Source organism: Phacochoerus africanus, chromosome 8, assembly GCF_016906955.1.
Source record: "Phacochoerus africanus isolate WHEZ1 chromosome 8, ROS_Pafr_v1, whole genome shotgun sequence".
Classification (NCBI taxonomy): Eukaryota; Metazoa; Chordata; class Mammalia; order Artiodactyla; family Suidae; genus Phacochoerus; species Phacochoerus africanus.
In genome coordinates, this window is record NC_062551.1 from 59295932 (window position 1) to 59317724 (window position 21793).

The 21793-nt window shown below is 55.0% G+C and overlaps 1 protein-coding gene across 1 annotated transcript; it reads right to left on the reverse strand.

Annotated features, from left to right (window-relative positions):
- Window positions 1–11286: 11286 nt before the first annotated feature.
- SHISA7 (shisa family member 7) lies at window positions 11287–21491 on the reverse strand. The gene is made up of 4 exons (XM_047790527.1): window positions 20579–21491; window positions 18665–18819; window positions 16067–16216; window positions 11287–14393 (listed from the first exon to the last, which is right to left on the reverse strand). Exons 1-4 carry the CDS (start codon window positions 21256–21258, stop codon window positions 13750–13752), a joined length of 1629 nt encoding a protein of 542 aa, XP_047646483.1. The 5' UTR covers window positions 21259–21491; the 3' UTR covers window positions 11287–13749.
- Between the last annotated feature and the right edge of the window lie 302 nt (window positions 21492–21793).

The window sequence follows — 21793 nt, forward strand, 5'->3', positions numbered from 1 at the left end:
CCCCCCCACCTGTTCTCTCCTTGTCCCCCTCATGGCCTAGGCTCACCTTATAATGTCACCTCTCAGAGGACCCCTCACCTCTCCTCCCCCACTTTGTTCACGTCTCCCTCGTTCTTCCTGGTCCATCGGAATGAATACTTATTTTTGGTCCCTGATCCTCTGACGAGTGCTGCCCCAGCAGATCGGGGACTCTGTCTTTCGCCCCTAGCAGAGTGCCGGACAGATCAAGGCGCTCCTTCAGCCAGTACCTACTGAGCACCTACCATGTGCCAGGCAGCCTTCTGGGCGCTTGGGCTCTGTCTGCAGAGAGACAAAGATCCTTGCTCTTGTGGAGCTCACTGTGGTGAGGAAGACCGGGCACAAAGGTGAAACCCAGCAAATAAGTAAAATACCTGGTGTGTTAGGAGGGAGGGAGTGCCGTGGGAGAAGAGAGAAGTAGGGCAGGGAGGGGCTGGGGGGGCAGGTTATGCGGAAGCCGGGGGGGCCAGGGAGGCCTCGCGAAGCAGGTGTCACATGAACACAGGTCCGAGGAAGTAAGCGACCAGCTTATCTGGGAAGAGCGTTCTGGGCCTGGGAAACCGCTGGAACGAAGGCCTAGCACAGTTGAGGCAGTGCCAGGAGGCCAAGAGGGTGTGCCTGGGCTTGGGGAGGGGGTGTCCTGCAGGGCCTGGTTGGGACTCTGGTCTTGTCTCTGAGGGAAGAGGGAGCCACTGCAGTGTTGGAGCAGAGCAACACTGTGTCTGACTCAGGTCTTTCCAGGTCACTCTGACTGCTGGGTGGAGATGAGAGTGAAGGGGGATGAGGGCAGAGGCGGAGAGCCCAGGGGGGAGGCTGCTGCACTAACTCTGAGAAGAGGAGTTCCCGTCATGGCTCAGTGGTTAACGAATCCAACTAGTATCCATGAGGTTGCGGGTTCAATCCCTGGCCTTGCTCAGTGGGTTAAGGATCTGGCATTGCCGTGAGCAGTGGTGTAGGTCGCGGACGCAGCTCGGATCCCGTGTTGCGGCTGTGGCATCGGCCAGCGGCTACCGCTTCGATTCGACCCCTTGCCTGGGAACTTGCATATGCAGCAGGTGCGACCCTAGAAAAGGCAAAACAAACAAACAAACCAAAAAGCCCCAAGAAGAGATGTGCTAGTGGTCAAAGAAGATGTATAAACGGCCAGCAAGCACATGGCCCGAAGTTTAAGGGGAAATGCAAATCAAAACCCCAGTGAGATGCTGCTTCCCGCCACCGCCAGGACGGCTGTGATGGAAAGTGCGGTGACGATGGTCTTGGGGAGGGTTCGGGAAATTGGGGACCTCACGCAGCAGGAGAGAAGGACGCCTGGTGCATATGCTTCCGAAAACAGCCTGGCAGTTAGTTCCTCCGGTGGTTAAACCGAGAGTTGCCAGATGACCCAGCCTTTCCCCTCCTAGAAATGAAACATGTCCACACAGAAAGTCATACACGGATGTTCATAGCAGCCTAACTTAAAACAGCCCGAAGGTGGTGCAGCAGGTTCAGTCACTGCTGTGGCTTGGGTGGTTGCTGTGGTGCATGTTCAGTCCCTGGTCCCAGGACGTCTGTGGCAAAAAGAAAGAGAACCTAAAGTCAACAAACAAAAAAGCCCCCTCACATGTTCAGCAGCTGGGGAGTGGATAAACAAACCGCTGCGGTGTGTATGCTCAGACAATGAAATGTCGCATTGCCAGAGAGAGGACGCAGTACTGACACACGCTGCGCAATGGATGAGCCTCCTCACCTCTCTGCTAAGGGAGAGAAGCCAGTCGCACAGCACTGGGTTATGCGATCCTGTTGACGTGAAATGTCCCGAACAGTCGCATCCACACACACACACACAGTGGATTTGTGACGGCCTGGGCCTGGGGATGAGGAGGTGAAAGCTAATGGGTAGATTTCTTTTAGGGGCAGCGAACATGTTGTAGGATTGGTTGTGGTGGGAGTTCCCGTTGCGGCTCAGTGGCAACAAATCCGACTGGCATCCACCAGGACTCGGTTCCCTGCCCTCGCTCAGTGGATTAAGGATCTGGCATTGTGGTGACCTGTGGTGTAGGTCGCAGACGTGGCTCTGATCTGGCGTGGCTGTGGCTGTGGCAGAGGCCGGCGCCAATTTGACCCCTATCTTGGGAACTTCCATGTGCCTTGAGTACGGCCCTAAAAAAAAATGTGTGGTGATGGCAGAGATGCACAACTCCACACATATACGAAAACACTTTAAATCGGTGAGTTTTATGTGTATGGCGTGTGAATTGTATTTCAATAAACCTGTTTTTGTGTGTGTGTGTGTCTTTTTGCCTTTTCTAGGGCAGCTCCCATGGCATATGGAGGATCCCAGGCTAGGGGTCTGATCGGAGCTGCAGCAACGTGGGATCTGAGCCATGTCTGCGACCTACACCACAGCTCACGGCAACGCCGGATCCTTAACCCACTGAGCGAGGCCAGGGATCCAACCCACAGCCTCATGGTTCCTGCTCCAATTCATTGACCACTGAGCTACGACAGGAACTCCTAAACCTGTTATTTTCCTAAAAAGAAGTTTTTAAAAATACTGAGATAGGAGGAACTGAAAGAGAGCAGGGGGTGTTGGTGAAGAGAGCGGTCTCAGGGGAGCATGCTCTGAGCTGGGAGAGGTGGGCACGGAGGGGCTGGCTTGGCAGAGCCCTAGGGGCCAGTGAAGAATTTTGGCCTAGAGATGTGAGTGGATCTGATACTCACATTGAGACTCTAGCTTAGCGCTGCTGGGTAGAAACTGGTTGGAAGGCCCAGGGCAGAAGCAGAAACTCCAGCTGCAAGGTGGCTGTGGCTTGGGCCAGGGTGGTGGCCTTGGTCGTGGGAGAGAAGTGGGCAGACTCAACTACTCAGGAGGTGGCCTGGTGTTGGGGCCACTGTCACTATGGGTTAGTTTGGGAGCCCGGAATCAGCAGGTATGGGCCGGGGCACAGACGCCCTTCCTCTGCTCAATACTGGAAACCCATAAACTAACTTCTGCTCCAGGAAACCCAGATGGTCCTTTCGGCTCAAATTCTAGCTTCAGAAATGGACTTTGGTTTTTTCTGTTCGTCTGTATTAAGTCAGAAAGAAACGGATGCTTGGAGGGAAATTCATGTAGTTACCACCGTGCAAGCAACACAAGCAGGACCTTCGGCTCTGGCCCTCCTTCGCCTCCTGCATTCTCACCTGTACCCCCTCAGGGTGTCTTCTCTCCCCACTGTGGGTGTCTACACTCCCGCGCGTCCTGGAGCAGCGAGTTTCTGGCATTCTCCAACGGGCGGGTCCTTTCACTGGGGCCGGTCTGTGGCTAGAAGCTGCAGTGAACATCCTCCAGCCTTTATCTTTGGCAAAGCTGTGAGCTTTCCTGAAGAAATTCCTAGAAGTGCAGCTGCAGGATCTCAGGGCATGTGTGTGTGCACTTCCGCCAGGTAGCCTTTGGCAGGTTCCTCCTTACTTGGAGCCCCACCATCAGGATCTGATCTATTCATTCCACAAGGATTTATTTAAAACCAGCTTTTGCTGGGCCCTGTTCTAGGTGCTTAAGGTACATCAGTGACCGAGACACTGTGGTTGGGGCTTCTATTCTGGTGGGGAGACAGAAACAGGAAGTACCAAGCCCAGGGTGCCGGATTTTCAGTGCTTACACTGGGGAGGGCCTGGGCTCAGAGGAAAGAACAGTGAATAAAATTAAAAGGTATTACTTACTATAGAAATTGAAGCAGGCAAGCCAAGGAGGATTGGGAACACTAGGGGAGGAAATTTTAGGTGGGAGGGAGTCAGGGAAGCCTCAGTGAGGAGACATTTAAATAAAGAGTTAAAAGCCGAGAGGAAGCAAGGTTTGCGGATATCTAGGGAAAGACTGTTCCCTGGCGGAGGAAGCAGCTGATGTCAATATCCTGGGGCAGAAACGAGCCCAGATGTTAGCAGTCTCCAAAATACGTGCCAGTCACGGGCAAACAAAGGTGCCTCGTCTTTCATCTGCATTTCCTCTTCCCAGTGAGGCTGAGCCTGTCTTCGTGTGTCAGTGCCTGCATCTTTGTTTCCGAGTCCAGGGTCTGTGGTTGCTGACTTGCTCTCTGCCACTTAGTATTTTTAACCCTGTCTGTCCCTCCACTGTCAGGGCTGTGGTAGGTAATCAACAAGAACCTGTCTGTGCCCCTGAGCAGAGGAAGCGCTCCCTGGGGAGGGGCTTTGCCGTCAGCGGATCGGGTGCTCCCTCTAGTGACAGACAGCAGCAGTGAAACGCCGGCTCCCAAACCGCAGACGGCGGGGGCAGGGCGGAGACCAAGTTTGAGTCCCTAGGGCTTCCTTTAATGGCTATAAAACTGACCCCCCTGTTGCACAGCAGGAATAATGCCTGATGGGGAGTTCCTGTTGTGGCTCAGCTGGTTAAGAACCCGACTAGTTGGAGTTCCTGTGTGGTGCAGTGGAAGCAATCTGACTAGCATCCCTGAGGATGTGGGTTCGATCCCTGGTCTTGCTCAGTGGGTTGAGGATCCTGCATTGCCTTGAGTTGTGTTGTAGGTGACAGACGCAGCTCAGATCCTCTGTTGCTGTGTCTGTGGTTTAGGCTGGCAGCAGTAGCTTTGATTTGACCTCTAGCCTGGGAATTTCCATATGCTGCAGGAAAAAAAGAAAAGAAAAAAGAATAATGCCTGTTGCTGGCAAGGGTGGGAGCAGACGGATGTTTTCACATACATGGACTTGGCAGGGCTTTCGGACTTGCATCTTGGCACTGTATGGCAAACAGTCTTTAAAACACAATTGGGAGTTCCCGTCGTGGCGCAGTGGTTAACGAATCCAACTAGGAACCATGAGGTTGCGGGTTCGATCCCTGCCTTTGCTCAGTGGGTTAAGGATCCGGCGTTGCTGTGAGCTGTGGTGTAGGTCGCAGATGTGGCTCAGATCCCGCGTTGCTGTGGCTCTGGCGTAGGCCAGAGGCTACGGCTCCGATTCGACCCCTAGCCTGGGAACCTCCATATGCCACGGGAGCGGCCCAAGAAATGGCAAAAAGACAATAAAATAAAATAAAATAAAATGAAAAAATAAAACACAAATGTCCTCTGACCCAGCAGTTCACCCCCCTAGGAGGTCACCCCAGGAAAAAGTAAGTGAATGCTCCACATGGTGTGCAGAAGGACCCGCCTCAAAGTGTTGTTTGTAGTAGTGAAAACTGGGAAAACTCCACGCGTCCAGTGGTATGGACTAGATTAAAAATCATGCTGCTGCCTGGATGGCACAGTGTCCATGCCATGAGAGAGCCAGAGTCAGTAAAGAGACTGAGGAGCCATTCAAGCTGGAGGAGCCTCGAGAGGCCAAGTGACCAGACGCAGCTGATCCTGGAGGACCCGGGGCTGAACGGAGAGGGGCTCCGAAAGGCCGCATCGGGACAGCGGGCGCAGGGTGAAGGTGCGTGTCGTCAGTATGAAGTTCTTGATGGTGACCGTACTGCAGCTGTGTGAGAGAATGTCCTTGTCCTTCCCAAATGTCCCTTGGGGGCACCTTACTGTCCAGTGTCTCAGGAAAAAATGTACATGGGAAGAAAACCGTAAAGCAGTGTGAAGAAACCTCAACAACTGATGAGTTGACGAAGGTTGCGCAGGCGTTCTTGGATGTATTCTTGTACTCTTCTCCAAGTTTGAAACTGTCAAGGTATGAAGTTAAAGGCATTTCCCTCCTGGCTCAGCAGGTTATTTAAGGATCTGGCACTGGTTCTGCTGTGGTGTGGGTTTGATTCCTGGCCTAGGAACTTCTGCATGCTGTGGACAGGCAAAAAAAAAAAAAAAAACCCCAAACAGGAGTTCCTGCTGTGGCTCAGTGGGATCAGCAGCATCTTGGAAGCACTGGGTAGAAGGAGTGATCCCTGGCCCAGCACAGTGGCTTAGGGATGCAGTGTAGCCACAGCTGTGGCTTAGCTCGTGGCTTTGGCTTGGATCTGATCTCTGGCCTGGGAACTCCATGTGCCACCAGGCGGCCAAAAAACAAACAAACAGGAGTTCCCACTGTGGTGCAATGGGATCAGCAGCGAATTTGCAGCTCCAGGATGTAGGTTTGATCCCCAGCCCAGCACAGTGGGTTAAAGGATCCAGCATTGCCACAGTTGCCCAGTAGGTCACAACCGTGGCTTGGATCTGGTCTCTGGCCTGGAAACAGTGTATGCTGTGGGGCGGCCAAAAATGAAAACAAATGAACAAACAAACTACCCCCAAAACACATGATGTTAAAAAGAAGTGCAGAGGAACTTCTCTTGTGGTGCAGAGGGTTAAGGATCTGGGGTTGTCACTGATGTGGCGTGGGTTCAATCCCTGGCTCAGGCACTTCTGCATGCTGTGGGTGAGGCCAAAACAAAAAAAAGGAAAAAAGGGAGTTCCCGTCGTGGCGCAGTGGTTAACGAATCCGACTAGGAACCATGAGGTTTCGGGTTCAATCCCTGCCCTTGCTCAGTGGGTTAACGATCTGGCGTTGCCGTGAGCTGTGGTGTAGGTCGCAGATGTGGCTTGGATCCCGCCTTGCTGTGGCTCTGATTCAACCCCTATCCTGGGAACCTCCATACGCCGCGGGAGCAGCCCAGGAAATGGCAAAAAGACAAAAAAGAAAAAAAAAAGAAAAGAAAAGACATGTGCACATAACCTCTAGTATTGATTTCAGAAGTTTGGGAGCCAGCCTCATCAAAGGAAGGTTAAGAATAGCTGCTCAGAGGCTGTATTTATCAACCCAAAGGAGATAGGAATTGAGCAAGTGTTAGGTTACAAAGCCCGGTTACAAAGGTGAAAATGCGTCTGCCAAATATTGCCCAACGAAGACAGGGTACATATGGATCAGATGGCTATTTTTTCCTTGGTTGAGCAGAAACAAAGTAGTGGATGGGCATGTAGAGGCCATGTTGAATGAAAAATACACCCGCTTAAGCCCTGGCATCACAAAGCAGAGTGGAAGCTAATCTCCCCGCATGGGAGAGGAACGAGGCTTGTATCTCCCCCATCACCTCACTCCTGGGCATCAGCCCTGTGAGAGGAATGCCCATAAAAGCCTGCGCCGTTTATGTTTAAATTTAAATTCTATTTCTAAAAACCAGGTAACACATACACACAAATCAGAAGTTCAAGAGCGTACAGCACAAAGCCTCCAGCCATGCAGTGCTTCTCGCCATCAGCCAGCAACGTGCATCAGCCCAAAGAGGCCGCCCTCTCCTGCAGTAACAAGCAGCCCCAAGGCCCCAGTTGTTAAAGCAACATGGGTTTGTTTCTCACTCGAGGGTTGGCGGAGGCCCCTGTTTGGCATGACTCTCATTCCCAGTCCTGGTTGATCTGTCTGGAACCCAGCCTAGGAAGAGCAGCTCTCATGTGAGGTATTGCCCATGACCACGGCGGGAGGGGGCATGGGGTAGGGGGACAGCAAGGGAATTTACCCACTGGCTCTCAGAAGCTTCTGCCTGCGAAGGCGGTTCTGCTCACATGTCAGGCCCATCACAGAGGCGTGTCTAACGTCCAGGAGGCGGGGAAGCAGGGTCCTGCTATCTGCCCAGGAGGAGAATCTCTGAGTGCTTGGTGATCCTATAGTTAGACACTTGGCATCACCACCCTTCCCAGTTACCTGCGGACAAAGCCTCCAGCAGAGAGTGGCGATTTCTAAGAATAGGCAAACCACCCTCACAGGCACCAGGCAGGGCATTTCAGAAGTGATCCTAACACCAGTACCGGAAGCTGCCCGCCCCTCCCGCCCCTTTAATCTACAGTCAAACAAATGAACATGAGCAGGTGAAATCTAGCCAGCGGTGAGCACTGGACTGCACCGAAAGGTAGGAGGCTTTTCCAGCCACACTCCTTCCTCCAGCAAGCAGTTCCCTGCAAGGAGGGTTAGTTTTTGTGTGTCCACTCAGTCAGGCTGCCGTGCTCAGTGTTTGGTTCAGACACAGCCTGGGTGTTCCTCTGAAGGCATTTTGTAGATGTGAATAATACCAACAGTTGGCTGAGGGGAGAGGAGAGTATCCTAGATCACGTGGTGGGCCACGTCCAATCAGTTAATGACCGTAAGAGCAAAAACAGGTTTCCTGAAAAGGACGCATCCTGCCTCAGTGTAGAAGGCCTGCCCGAGTTTCCAGCCTGCCATACAGACTTTGGATTTGCCAACCCCCGCAGTCACATGAGCCAGTTCCTCAACTGGAATCTGCACTTGCGCGCACACACACTCGTGTGCCCACTGGTGCCCTTTCTCTGGAGAACCCTGACTGATACGGGATAAAATCTCAAACACTCAAATGCACTAGAGAGGAAGAGGTTTTCTGAGTGATAAGATCGATGCTGAAATGCCCTACCCAGCCAGCTCAGAGGGATGAGCAAACTAACGCTTTGCTGCGAGGGGAGCCTGCAGTTTGTAAACAAACACTTAGGTGCTCTTAGGAGAAGGCTGTCCTAAGTTCATAAAACCAAGCCTTAGAGCCATCTCCTGAGATCGAATGGGGGATTCTAGTCACTGTGCAAATATTTTAATGCACTGGGTGGGAGGAGAGACATGGGAAGAACGCTTCCCAGTTATCATAAGAACTGACACTTAAACTGTATCCCAAGAGTTCCTGTTGTGGCGCAGTGGTTAACGAATCCAACTGGGAACCATGAGGTTGCAGGTTCGGTCCCTGGCCTTGCTCCGTGGGTGAAGGATCTGGCGTTGCCATGAGCTGTGGTGTAGGTCGCAGACGTGGCTTGGATCTGGCATTGCTGTGGCTCTGGTGTAGGCGGGCAGCTACAGCTCCAAATGGACCCCTAGCCTGGGAACCTCCATATGTCACAGGTGCGGCCCCAGAAAAGACACACACACACACACAAAAACTGTATCCCATCACACTCCCTGTTATATGTTCCCTGTTATATGTGGAATCGTGCTCTTCTTCTCAACTATCTTGAAGCCCTCACCTCTAGGACCTGTGACCATGACCTTGTCTGAAAATAGGGCCTTTGCAGATGACGTCGTTGTGGGTGGACCCTGAGCTGTGGTGACTGCTGTCCTTGTAAAACGAGGACATTCTGCCCAGGAGACACGTACAGAGGAGAGATGATGTGTTGAGGAATGCCGGCATTGCCAAAGCCACCAGCAGCCAGGAGAGGCGCAGTCAGCCTCTCCCACACAGCCGCCGAAGGAACCAGCCCAGCCTCCAGCCCTGGGCGAGAATACATTTCTGTGTGAGCTGCCCAGTGTGTGGTACCTTGTTAACCGTAGTCCCAGGAAACATGCCGCTCCCCCGGCCCCGTAATATCCAGCCCCTGAATTCAAATACAATAGACTCTGCAAACAAATTCTTACATGCTCAGAGGGAAGAGGGCTTCTTAGGAAAACAAACAAGGACCAAAAGATGTATCCCCCATGCCTGGCTGCTTGCCCGATGACATCCAGAGCACCTGACCACCTGTAAAGACACAGGTGCTTGCCTGCCCCCACTCCAGGCCACAAAAGAGTTCCCCAGTGACCTGAAAGTGTAAATGTGGAAACCCATCATTTCCCAACAGTAAAATTTGAGACTGAGGATGAGGAAAACATCTGTTTATTCCCAAAAAAAAAAAAAAACAACCAAATTGCAGCTCGGCTGGCTGTCCTCACCAAGGGACTGGGGCAAGAGTCCAGTGTTGGGACAAATAGGTGGGGAGGGTAAGGGAGGAGGCAGAGCCGTGGAAGGTCTTTTGTTCCAGAATTGTTTATATTCTATGGACGGCCCTCCACTGCCCCCGTGCCAGAATCGGTGTGTGTGTGTGTGTGTGTGTGTGTGTGTGTGTGTACAAGACTGTATGCACTTACGAGGCTGTGGGTGGGCTGGGAGGTAGGGGAGGAGACTCAGATGGTGAGGTTTCAACTCCAGAAGCATCAAGGGAATCTGGCAGGACGTGCTTATTTCCTCACCCTCCCTTGAGACCTCTACCCACTATGGCTTGTTTGAGAAAGAGGTCAGGCCCGAGGGTCAGGCAGCCGGTGCCAAGTGATGAGGGGAAGGGGATGAGATACCTGGAATCTGGGCTGGGAAAGAGAAAGTTGAGGCGGGGCATACAAAAGCTGAAAGGCCAATCCCCCCAATTCTGGGGGGTAGAGAAAGCTGAGTGCTCCTTAGGGGTGGTGAACAGAGGGGAAGGGATCTGGGATTGGGTAGGTGCCCAAGCCGGCTCCTTTTGGGGGAAGTCACAGTCTGCTGTAGGGGTGCTGGGCATGGAAAGGCCCTTGAAAGGATTGGGGGAGCCCACAGGGGCAGCTGTAAGCATGGACTTGAAGAGCTGGCAAACTGGCACTGGCGCTCTGGTAGATTGTGGGTAACCCCCTAGTTTCCTCAGTGTGGTGGAGGCAAGGTCCTGCTGTCTGCCTCAGGCTCCTGATGAGAAGGGGTGCACTGAGGTGCCAGTATCTGGGAGGAGACAGGAAAGGGAGGGGGACGGCCCAGAGGAGGGAGAAGAAGCCCCCCCCCACCTTACCCTGGGGGCTGGGGGGGGGGCATGTAGCCCTTTAAGAGTGGGGGAATGGCCGCCCCTCCAACATGGCTATGTACAAAGAGAATTGGGGGCAAATTGTGCGTTGGATTCCCGAAACCCTAGAGGCTCCCCAGTGTGTGAGGGGAAACGAAGGGGAGCGTGAGGCTTCTCTGCCACCTTGGGATGACACAGAGCACCACTCTCTGCCCTCACAGCTGCACTGGCAGTGGCTGTGGCTCTCCAGATGTGCCTGCCCCAGGACCAGGCCAGCAGAGGACACACTGAAGGCCCTAGGGAGGTCGGCAGCTGTTGGCCCAGCCCACAAGGGGTCTCTGGGGAGCGTTTGGCCCAAGCCAATGGAGTGCTATTCTGGGGGGGGATCCAGGTAACAGGGATTGGGCAAGGGGCAGTGACATCACCCTAGGGCTGGACAGCCCCTCTGGTGATTTTAAGAGGTCTCCGGTTGACCCTGTCCCCGATCAGATGCTTCGGTGAAGGGCAGTGAGTTATCAGGAGGGGCCAGGGTGTCCTCACCAGGGGATGATAGGGGGCTGGCCAAGGCCAGATCTGTGGTGGGGTTGATGCTGGCACCAGCCTAAGTCCAGGAGCAAGGCAGTGACATTATCAAGAAGGGCCACAGTAGGATGACGTCTTCAGAGGGACCCCACCCCACTCCATTCTTGAGGGACTGGGAAAATGATGTATATTGTGCTGCTTCCCTTTAAGGGAACAACCGTAGATGACCTCAAAAGACAACTGAAGTACAGCTCTCTTGGTCCTTTGCTCCCAAGACGATGGATCCTGGAGGATGAGGATACGTGAAACATGTTTAAGTGGATTCTAGTAAGTGAGGACATCACTGGGTCCTGGATGACGATGCCATAGTTAGGTTGGATCCCGACAGATGATGACACCAAGTTAAAGTGGATCCTGGTAGATGATGACGCCATGGTTGACATGGATCCTGGGAGGTGCTGATGCTATTGAGTGTCTGGGTCCTGGGAGATGATATCATTGTTGGGGTAGAACCCAGTAGATGATGACACCATGGTTGACATGGACCCTGGGGGATGATGACCCTTTTAGGTGTCATGGGTCCTGGGAGATGATGATGTCATGGTTGGGGCGGATCCCAGAAGATGACGACACTATGGTTGACATGGACCCTGGGAGGTGCTGATGCTATTGAGTGTCTGGGTCCTGGGACACCACTGACTGTCATGGATGCTGGGAGGTCATGACACCATGGCTGAATTGAATCCTGGGAGGTGATGACACTATGGCTGTGGTGGATCCTGGATCATGACATCATGGTTGAAGTGGATCCTGGGAGATGATGACACCACAATTTTGGGGGACCATGGGAAACGGTGGCACCACCAGTCCTGGTGGCTCCTAGGAGAAGATGTTACGATCAGTGATAATGGATTCTAGAAAGTAATGACATCATTGGTCATGTGGATTCTGGGAGATGATGACACCATTAACTATGGTGAACCCTGGGAAATGATGATACAGTGGTTTTGGTGTGGATCCTGGGAACTGACACGATGGTTGTGGAGAATCATGAAAGATGGTAACACCACTGACTATAGCAAACCTTGGGAGAAGGTGACACTATAGTTATGGTAAATCCTGGAAGAGAATGACACCCTACTTGTGGTGGATCCTGGGAGATGAAGACACCACAGGTCATAGGGAATCCTGGGAAGTGATGTCATCATCAGGCATGGTTAACGTTTGACGCCAGGTACGATGCCATCATGAATGGCGGAAGTCTTGTGGTGCTGATGATGTCATCAGCCTGATCAATAGCAGGCATACCCCTCCCTCCCCCCACCCCCCAACAGGAGGCCAGGACTTTGTTTACAGAGGCATTGATGTCTGTGGTTATGGCAGAGAGAAGTGGTGCCAGCCTTTTGGTCACCTCTGAATTCCAGGACTCTGGAGCCTGGTGAGCCTTAGGAGGAGAAGCCAGTCTGGGAGTGCTGCCCTCTAGGAGTCTAACAGGAGGTGGCATCACTGCACAGGGGTGGGACCCATGGCCAGACCTCCCTTTAGGGGAGTTTCTGGTGGAGATCCTGCAGGGCATGTCCCTGGGGTCAGGGGAAGGCAGAAACTGGTCATGCCACCACAAGTGATGGCCTTCTGGAGCAGGTGGTGTCTCTGGTGATGACGTCATGGCCTTGGGGCAGAGCCTCAGATGGGGTGGAGGCTTGCTGCCAATAACCCACGGACAGTCCTCGCTGGCAGAGACCTCTGCGGATGGCAGGGGGCGGCCTCTGCAGTGAGGACATCCCTCAATTGACATCTTAGGACAGGGCACTTTCTCTGGTGAGTGCCAGGGTGGCCACGGGCTCTGGGCACGCCCTGCCTTTCTGTGACATGGCAGCAGCAGTGGAGGTGTCTGGGGCGTCACCTCAGAGCAGGCAGAGTCTGGTGGCGACATTGAAGAAGGGGCCTCATCCTGGAGATATCCCCAAAGCGGGCTGTCATCTCTGGTGGTGAAGACACCGAGGAGGCACAGTCCCTCTGATGACATCATCGGGCAAGGCACCCTCTCTGGTGATGGCATCACGGGAAGGAAGCAGAGTCCCTGTGATGGTGTCATAGAGAGGAGGCCTTATGTCTCAGGACACAGTTGGTGAGGTGCTTTCCCTTGTCACGTGTCCCAGGAAGATGGCTTTGTCTGTAGTGGTGACATCATAGACAGAGGCATCTTCTCTGGAAGAAAATATTCTCCTGGTGATGATGATGCCAACAGAGGCCTTCTGGTGCCAGAGATGACACCATAAAGGTGCGGTTTGTCTGTGCAGTGACATCACGGGGAGGAAGCTTTGTCTCTCAGGATGAGGTCATAGGACAAGGCATTGTTCCTTTTAGGATGTCACAGGAGGAAGTCTTGGGATGAGGTCATGGGACACAGACATGGCCCCGGTGACGAACTAAGGGCAGGCCTAGTCCTCTGTGACGACCTTGCGGGGAGGAGGTTTTGTCTACATGATAAACCCAGACATTTCGCTCGGGATAACCTCGCGTACAGGCCTCTTCCTCTGTGAGGACGTCATGGGAAGGAGGCCTGGCCTCAAAGGGACACAGGAGGAGGGATCTTGTCTGCCATGACATCGTGGAAGGAGGCTTTGTCTCTGATGTCGATTTCATCCACAGCAGTGTCCTTAGAGGCAGCCCTTGCCCCCACCCCACCGCCACAGATGTGGGTCTCTGGCCCCTGGAGTGTGTCGGGGGATGCAGGCTGGGATGGGGGCCGGGGAGGCTGCGGCCGGCAAGTCCCCAGCCCAGCCTCAGACACTCAGACAGTCACCTCATTCTTGCTGGCAGTGCGCAGGTGTTGGGGCAGGTGATGGCCGGGGATGAACTGTAGCTGCTCCAACGTGCCTTGGCGCTGGAAGGGGGGCCTGCGGGCCAGTGTGCCCCCACCTCCGCCGGCGTCTGACATCCAGGCGGGCTGCGGTGAGCCGTGCAGGCCGTGGTGGTGGTGTGCGTGCAGGCCAGGCGGCGGAGGCAGCCCGTGCAGCGGTGTGGGGGGGCCCCCGGGCCCCAGCAGCAGGTTGGAGTGCGAGGCAGCCAGGCTGGCGCGGGCGGTGGGCTCGGGGGGCAGCGCTGGGCTGCGTGGGGGCGACAGAAGGTGCTCGCGGCTCTGGCGCAGGGCCTCAGGGGAAGACAGGAGCAGGTGCTCCTGGGAAACAAGGCGCGCACGCGGCAGTGTGAACTCGTAGCGCGCCCGGCCACCGTCGCCCAGCAGGTGTTCCTGGGACATGACACGCCGCGGGTTGGGTGCAGGCGCCAGGCCCAGCTCCTCAGGGCCACCCCAGCCATCCATGCGATAGCCACCCCCTGTGCCAGGTCGCCGAAGAGCGTGCAGGGGCAGCGTCCCGCGGGGCACCTCTGCCACGTGCCTGGGCTTCAGGTAGGCCTCGTCCAGATCCTTCTCAGCTGGGGGGAAGGGAAGAAAGCATGGAGATGGGCCCTTGGCCAGCCCAGAACCTGTCCTCTCCCCTGGGTCATCCCACCCCTGCACCGAACTCCCACCCCCAGAGGGACGTTAGACATCACTTGAACTTCCTGGTCATTAGCCTGGGCAGGGGCACGATTTTAACCAGTCAGAACAGTCAACCTAGCTAGCTACCCCAAATGCAGATTCCCGGGCCCAGCTTGCAGTGCTAGGGTGGCAGATAAGGGGGGATTTCCTTCTTTTTTTTTTTTTTTTGCCTGGGAGCATCCCTTCCTTTGGGAGTAAAACCCAGATCTTGGGAGCACCTGTCATGGCTCAGCAGAAAACAAATCCAACTAGCATCCATGAGGACTCAGGTTCAATCCCTGGCCTTGCTCAGTGGGTTAAGGATCCGGCGTTGCTGTGAGCTGTGCTGTAGGCCAGCAGCTTCAGCTCTGATTCAACCCTTAGCCTGGCTGGGAACCTCCAAGTGCCGCAGATGCAGCCCTAAAAAAACAAAACAAAACAAAACAAAAAACAGCTCTTTCTGTTGAGGAACCACTTGTCTTTCCCTTTCATCCTGTAGCAAGGGTTTTTCAGACTTGGAGATTAGAAGGGGTTATGAAGTCAGTTTTGGGGGCTGTAAATCTGTTTTGTGGGTTGTGGCCAGCATTTTGAAAAATAGAATAGAAAAATTTTCAGAAAGTGTCTCATTGTAAGAGAATAAGGGTGAGTGTCATTCATAAAATTTTAATTTCAGTTGTATGTGTGTTATTGAAATAATAATGGATGAGTGACATAATATCTGGGATTTGTTTTGAAATAATCCACCGAAAGATGGGGTGAAGGAGGCGAGATTAACAGAATGCTGCCCGTTGTTGAAGTTGGGTGATGTAAACATGGGGGTTCCTCTCACAGCCATGAGAGAATCTTGAGCGTGTTTGAAATGCCCATAACAGCAAGTCTGAAAACGTTGCTGTAATTCTAAAACGTGCATGTGTATGTATTTCACGGGCCATAACATAAAAATCATTTCTAAATGTGGATCTCAGTTTGAAATGTTTGAAGGGGACGCCACTGCTAGGGATGGGACCACTGACCCAGAAAGAGCCAACCAGAGTCCCAGCGATTGGTTCCAGGACAAGCATGTGACCTATTTTAGGTCAGTGGGATCCAGGCCTGGGACTTTTTGCTGGAACAATTGGGAGAGACGCTTCTCCTGGTAGAATGGCAGCCTGAAAATTCTCAGAGCAGCATCTCCCATCACAAAGGGAGATTATGTCTAAAACTGAAGCCATCCCACTGTCCAGCAGAGCTGAGAGACAGCTTTTGAGCACCTGGTTTCAGCCACACCTGAAGCTTGTGGCCCATAGACCTTCCATGATCAAACCTGCATAAATATCTTTGTTTGGTTATATTTCTATTAATTGCAAATACAAGTCCTGATGACTACAATAGATATTAAGTGAAGGACTATGGATTTGCATTTTTTAAAAAAAGCACCGCAAGTACTTCTGATGCAAAATTACCTCAGATAATTCTGGAACAAACTTGGGAGAAAAACCTAAGGGCGGGTCGAAAAGCTTTAGAAGGCGACTGAATCACTGTCCCCGGTCCTGGACGCAGGCCCGGGCCCCGCCCCCTCGCCCACGCAGCTCCCCTTCCTGAAACTCACCCAGTCTCTTGAGAGAGGAGTAGCGGTTGAGTTCAGATTTCACAGCGGCCTCGTAGGACGGGGGCAGATGGGACAGGTTGTGGAAGGACCGAGAGCAGGACAAGGTGGAGTAGTGCAGGGAGGGGCTGGGCGGCGGGATGGCTCGCCAGTCTGGGGCAGAGGGGCATGGCCGGGGTCAGTCCAGGCCCTCCTCCCTCAGACCTAGTGGTCCTGGCCCCCAGCCCCCTTAGGGCGTCAGGCATCTGGGATTCTAGTGCCCTTTACCTCCGCAGTCCAATCCAAGCTTCCTCAGCTCACTACCCCCAACCCCTCAGGCTCTTGGCTGGCAGAGGAGGAGGGGCAACAGGCCCTCATTCAGCACCCGCTGTGTGCCCAGCCCCAGGCTTGGAGGGGTGCGCTCCGTGCATCTTACCGCCGACCCCCCAAGAGAGAGATGACTACTTCTGGCATAAAACTGAGACCTCACAGGGTCTCACCCCCCTGCTCTATCCTGGCCAGCTGGCTCCAGCTCAGTGCAAGGGTGGAAGGGAAGGAGCCCTGCCCTGGTCCATACCCAGCGTGGCAGCGTGGTGTTTGGGGCTGTTGACGTTGAGGTGCAGGTAGTTGTGGTGCAGATTATCTGTGGGGACCGAGAGAGGAGGTGGCATCACTGCCCTTGTCTGCCCCCAGCTGGTTCTTCTGTCCTGGCCTCGTGGAAGGATCCCCACTCCTGTCCCCTGCTCTGGTCCCTTCTGCCTCCTACTCTTTGCCCTGACTTGCTTCTCCTCCCTGGATCATCATGACCAGAGAGCCAGCCCATCTCCCAGATCAGCCCCACCGTGGTGCCCCTGACATGTGCCCCTGCCCCTGCCCCGGCTCCTCTGTCTTGCCACTACCCAGGGATGTAGTCTAAGCCGGGTGTAGCGTTGGAGGCCCCGCTGAGGTCTGCCGCCTTATCCCCCATCCCTCCCCTCAAGCCCTACCTCCCTCTAATGCCCGAATGAGTCCAGCTTCCTTCTGCCACAGGGCCTTTGCAGGTGCTTTATGATATTTTCTCTGCCTCAAATTCCTTCCTTCCTCCTCTCATCCCTGTCCTTTCATATGGGCTCCAGAGAAACAGTTCTTCCATCCACTTCTGACTTTGTTTCTCTCCTGCTCAAAACTCCTCAATGGCTCCCCATGGCCCTCAGGACAAAGCCAGAGCTGCTCAGCTCGGCCTGGCACTCGAGACCCTTCTTGGGGTTTCTGCCCACCCTCTCCTCAGCCTCAGCTCTGGCCGCCTCACAGCGCTGCTTCAGCCACTCAGATCTCCTGCCCAAAAAACTCCCCTCGCCTTCCCGGCCACGGCTCCAACACCACTTTCCGAGGGAGCTTCCTCCCCTCACACCCAGTGAGACCCTTTCAGCCCTCTTCCAGCTGCCTGTGCTTCCCCCACTGATACACTCGCCATAAACTAAAGAACAACAATAATGTGGTAGTTCCCGCTGTGGCATAACAGGTTAAGTATCTGGCGCTGTCTCTGGGCAGCACGAGTTCAATCCCCGGCCCGGCACAGTGGGTTAAGGATCTGGCTGCTGTCAGGTGCCGCTCGATTTCAGCCCCTAACTTGGGAGCTTACACATGTTGCAGCCAAAATAAAACAAAACCAAGAATAACAATAGTGAGTTCCCATCGTGGCTGAGCGGGAACGAACCTGTCTAGGATCCACGAGGATGTAGGTTTGATCCCCGGCCTTGCTCAGGTGGTTAAGGATCCAGTGTTGCTGTGGCTGTGGTGTAGGCCGGCAGCTGTACCTCGGATTTGACCCCTAGCCTGGGAACTTCCATATGCCGCAGGCGTGGTCCTAAAAAGACAAAGTAGTAATAACAACAACAACAACAATAATGTAAAGTGAGTACTGTTATGATTTTCATTTTATGAATGAGGAAACTGAGGCCCTGAGAAATGAAGTCACTTACCTCAGGTCACCGTGGTAGAGCCAGGATTTGAACATAGGCATCTGGTTCCTGACAGGTTTTAAGTCAATTGCTAAGTGTGTCCTTGTGTGTCATTGGCTGTTGGGTCTGACACGAGTTTGCCAAGTGCAGGGGCCGAGAATGTCTAACTCAGAATCACCGTGGCGGAGTTCCTGTCGTGGTGCAGTGGTTAACGAATCCGACTAGGAACCATGAGGTTGCGGGTTCGGTCCCCGCCCTTGCTCAGTGGGTTAATGATCCGGCGTTGCCATGAGCTGTGGTGTAGGTTGCAGACGCGGCTCGGATCCCCCGTGGCTGTGGCTGTGGTGTAGGCCGGTGGCTACAGCTCCGATTCGACCCCTAGCCTGGGAACCTCCATGTGCCGCGGGAGCGGCCCAAAGAAATAGCAAAAAGACCAAAAAAAAAAAAAAAAGAATCACCGTGGCACCCATGGCGCCAACTCAGAGGGTCTACAGGAGGGAGGGGAGGTCTGGCTCGCTGCCGAGTCCAGCGTGTTGCGGGAACAGGTTTTGGCCGCAGTGGTTCAGGGAAGCAGAGGCTGGGGCGGGGCTTGGGCAGTGGGAGGTGGAGCCACCTGCGGGGGGCGGGACTACAGGGACGAGGGGCGAGGGCAGAGGCAGAGGCAGCCTCGTTTCCCACTCACCGAGGTTGGAGGGCTTCACGGTGTTGTAGAGGTTCTTGGGTGTCCTCGGGGGCATGCTGTCTGGACCCCCGACCCCCGGGGTTAGGGAGCTGCTTCGCGCCCGGTCTGGCCGGGCCCCAGGCCCCGCCTGATGCCTCAGAATGTCCACCAGAGCCCTAGAAGTGGCAGAGGGAGGGTCAGTGGCCTCGGGACTGAGGTTGGAGGTGGAGAAAGGGAGGTCGAAAGCCTCTTTCCCCTCCCTGTTGGCACCATCGGGGGTGTCTGTTAGCTCAGCTCGCTTCTCGCCTCCGGCCACGCCTTTTGCTAATGTCCATCTGAGCACCCCCGCCCTACCTACCACCCTAGGACCCCACTTCCACTTGAAGCGCCCTTCCCCAATTCGCTTGGGCCCTGCGCCTTCTGTGGTCCCTCCCACGTCGTCATCCCTGTGGCCCTATCCCACCCTGAACCTGGGCCCTCTCCTATTCCTGTTGCTCCCTTTTCCATAGCAAAAAGGGGACCCCAAACCTTAGAATCACCCTTGACTCTTTCTTCTCCGTGGCCTTTAGTAATCCTGTGGATTCGACCTCCAAAATATATCCCAACTCAGACCTCTTCTTACCACTGTTGCTGTCACCAGCACCATCTCTCACCATCAGTGCTACAGGCTCCTAACGGGTCTCCCTATTTCTGCCCTTGTCCCTTGAGGTCTAGTTCGAGAGACACAGCCCAGGAATCAGATGATGACACGAGGAGCTCAGGACTCCAGTGGCTCCCCCATCACACTTAGAATAAACCCGGCCTCTGTCTGCTTCTCTCCACCTCCTCCTCATTCACTGCACTGCAGCCGCATGGGCCTCTTGGCTGTCCTGCAAACACCCCACCCCAGGGCCTTTGCACTTAGGATTTCCTCTGCCTGGAATGCTCTTCCCACAGATACATGCTCGGTTCTCTTTTCCTTCACGTCTTTGTGCAGAGGGGCCTTTCCTGACCACTTCGTGTAAAACAACACCTTCCCTCTCACTCACAACTCATTATGCTGGGTTTTTTTGTTTGTTTGTTTTTGTTTTTGTTTTGTCTTTTTGCCTTTTCTAGGGCCGCACCCGCAGCATATGGAGGTTCCCAGGCTAAGGGTCGAATCGGAGCTGTAGCCGCCAGCCTACACCACAGCCACAGCCACGCGGGATCCGACTCCTGTCTTCGACCTACACCACAGCTCCCGGCAATGCTGGATCCTTAACCCACTGAGCGAGGCCAGGGATCAAACCAGCAACCTCGTGGTTCCTAGTTGGATTCGTTAACCACTGCGCCACCAAGGGAACTACTCATTATGCTGTTTTATTTTATTCACAGTGGTTATCAATATCTAAAAGTATATTGCCTATGTGTTTGCTTGCTTACCGTCTTCATAATGACAGTAGCCAACCTATACTGGGGGCTCACTATGAGCCTAGACTGGCCATGAATCAACCCAGTTAATCTTCATTGCAGAATTTTGGGGAAGGGAACAATTATTAGCCCCATTGTACAGACAGGAAACAGGCACAGAGAGGTGGGTCAACTTTCCCAGGGTCACACAGCCCGCAGGCAGCAGACCTGGAATTAAAACCAGGTTTACTCATCCCTGAAGGGATTTTGTTTTGTTCACTGTATCCCTAGCTCCTGGCCCATAGGAAGTGCTCAAGAAATCTTTGTTGAATGAATGCTTGCCTGAGCCTACCTCCTCACTCCATAGCCTGCCACTGCAGTCACAGGTATTCTGACGCCCAGCTCGTCTCCCTAAGTCGTTCTCTTCTGCGCCCCTGGTGGCTGCCTCCTCCGTCTCGGGCCGCGCCCCCATCCACCCTGCCCCCCCCCCCCAAGGCTCCGCCTTGCGTTGCCCACATCCCGCCCCCAGGCTTCCCACCCTCGGGCCCGGGCCCGGAGCACACACACCTGGGCACGTTGATCTCCCGGTGCGCCCTGGGCGCCCGGGACGCCTTGCTGAATGCCACTTTGGCGCCGACGCCCACCGCCAGGGCGAAGCTGATGACCCCACACACCACGTAGGCCGTGCTGCCCCCGGGGCCCTCGCCCCCACGCCCTCCTGCGCCCCCCCCACGGCCCCCTTCCAGCCACCCGGCCTGGCCGGGCCCGGGCCCCCCGCCCGCACCCCCGGCGCCCCCGGCGCCCCCGGCCAGCGGCGGCGGCGTGGTGGCCCAGCGTGGCGTGTCGTAGTTGGAGCAGGAGGCCTGCGCCAGGCGCATGTGGCGGTGCTCGCAGCAGAAACGGTAGTGGCAAGTGCCGCAGCAGAAGCGGTAGGAGCCAGTGCTGCAGTTGAAGGTGGCATCGTACTGGCCCATGACATCGTAGTAGCCGTGGCAGAGCTCGGCGGGAGGGGGTGCGCGTGCTGCCGCGCCCGCCCCGTTCGGGGTGCTGGTCCTGGTGCCGTTGGTGCCGGGGCCCGCTGCACCCCCGCCGCCGGTCAGCGCCCCAGTCAGGCGCCGCAGGTGCGCCAGCAGGGCGGGCAGCGGGCCCGGGGGCTCCGGGCTTGTGGCGTTGGACGGGCGTGCCCCAGCCTGGCCGGTAGTCGAGGCCAGTAGCAGGAGGGTCCCGAGGAGCAGGAGGGCCGACATGGGGCACGCAGGAGGTTGAACGGGGCCGCCAGGCTGGGAGGAGACCTGAGACTGGAACGGTGGGTGGGAGAAAGATGGGCCAGAGGTGGAGACATGTGGAGATGGGTGGCCAGAGAGGATGAGAACGGCAGGCCAAAGGAAGGCAGAAGGACGGAGACACACACCAGGAGACGGGAGGATGGAGAGGACGCGCGGCCCGAGGTTGGTGGTCCGAGGGGCAGTGGGTGTGATGGCGGAGCCCGAAAGAGTGTCCAGACATCGCGGAAAGAGCCCAGAAACGACGATGGGCAGACGGAGGGATAGGAGCGAGTGAGGAGGGAGGGAGGAAAGTTGGAAAGTCCACAGCGACAGCAGGGGTGGGAAGAAACAAGATCGGTGGACGAAAATCGGAGGAAAGATGTGATGGAGGGTGAAGAAACCGTGGAGGCCGGTGAGGGAGAGAGGAACGTGAGAGGCGAGAGGCAGGCGAGCAAGGGCAGGGTGGGGAGGACGGGCCGTGGGCAGAGGGGAGGACGGGCCGTGGGCAGGGTGGGGA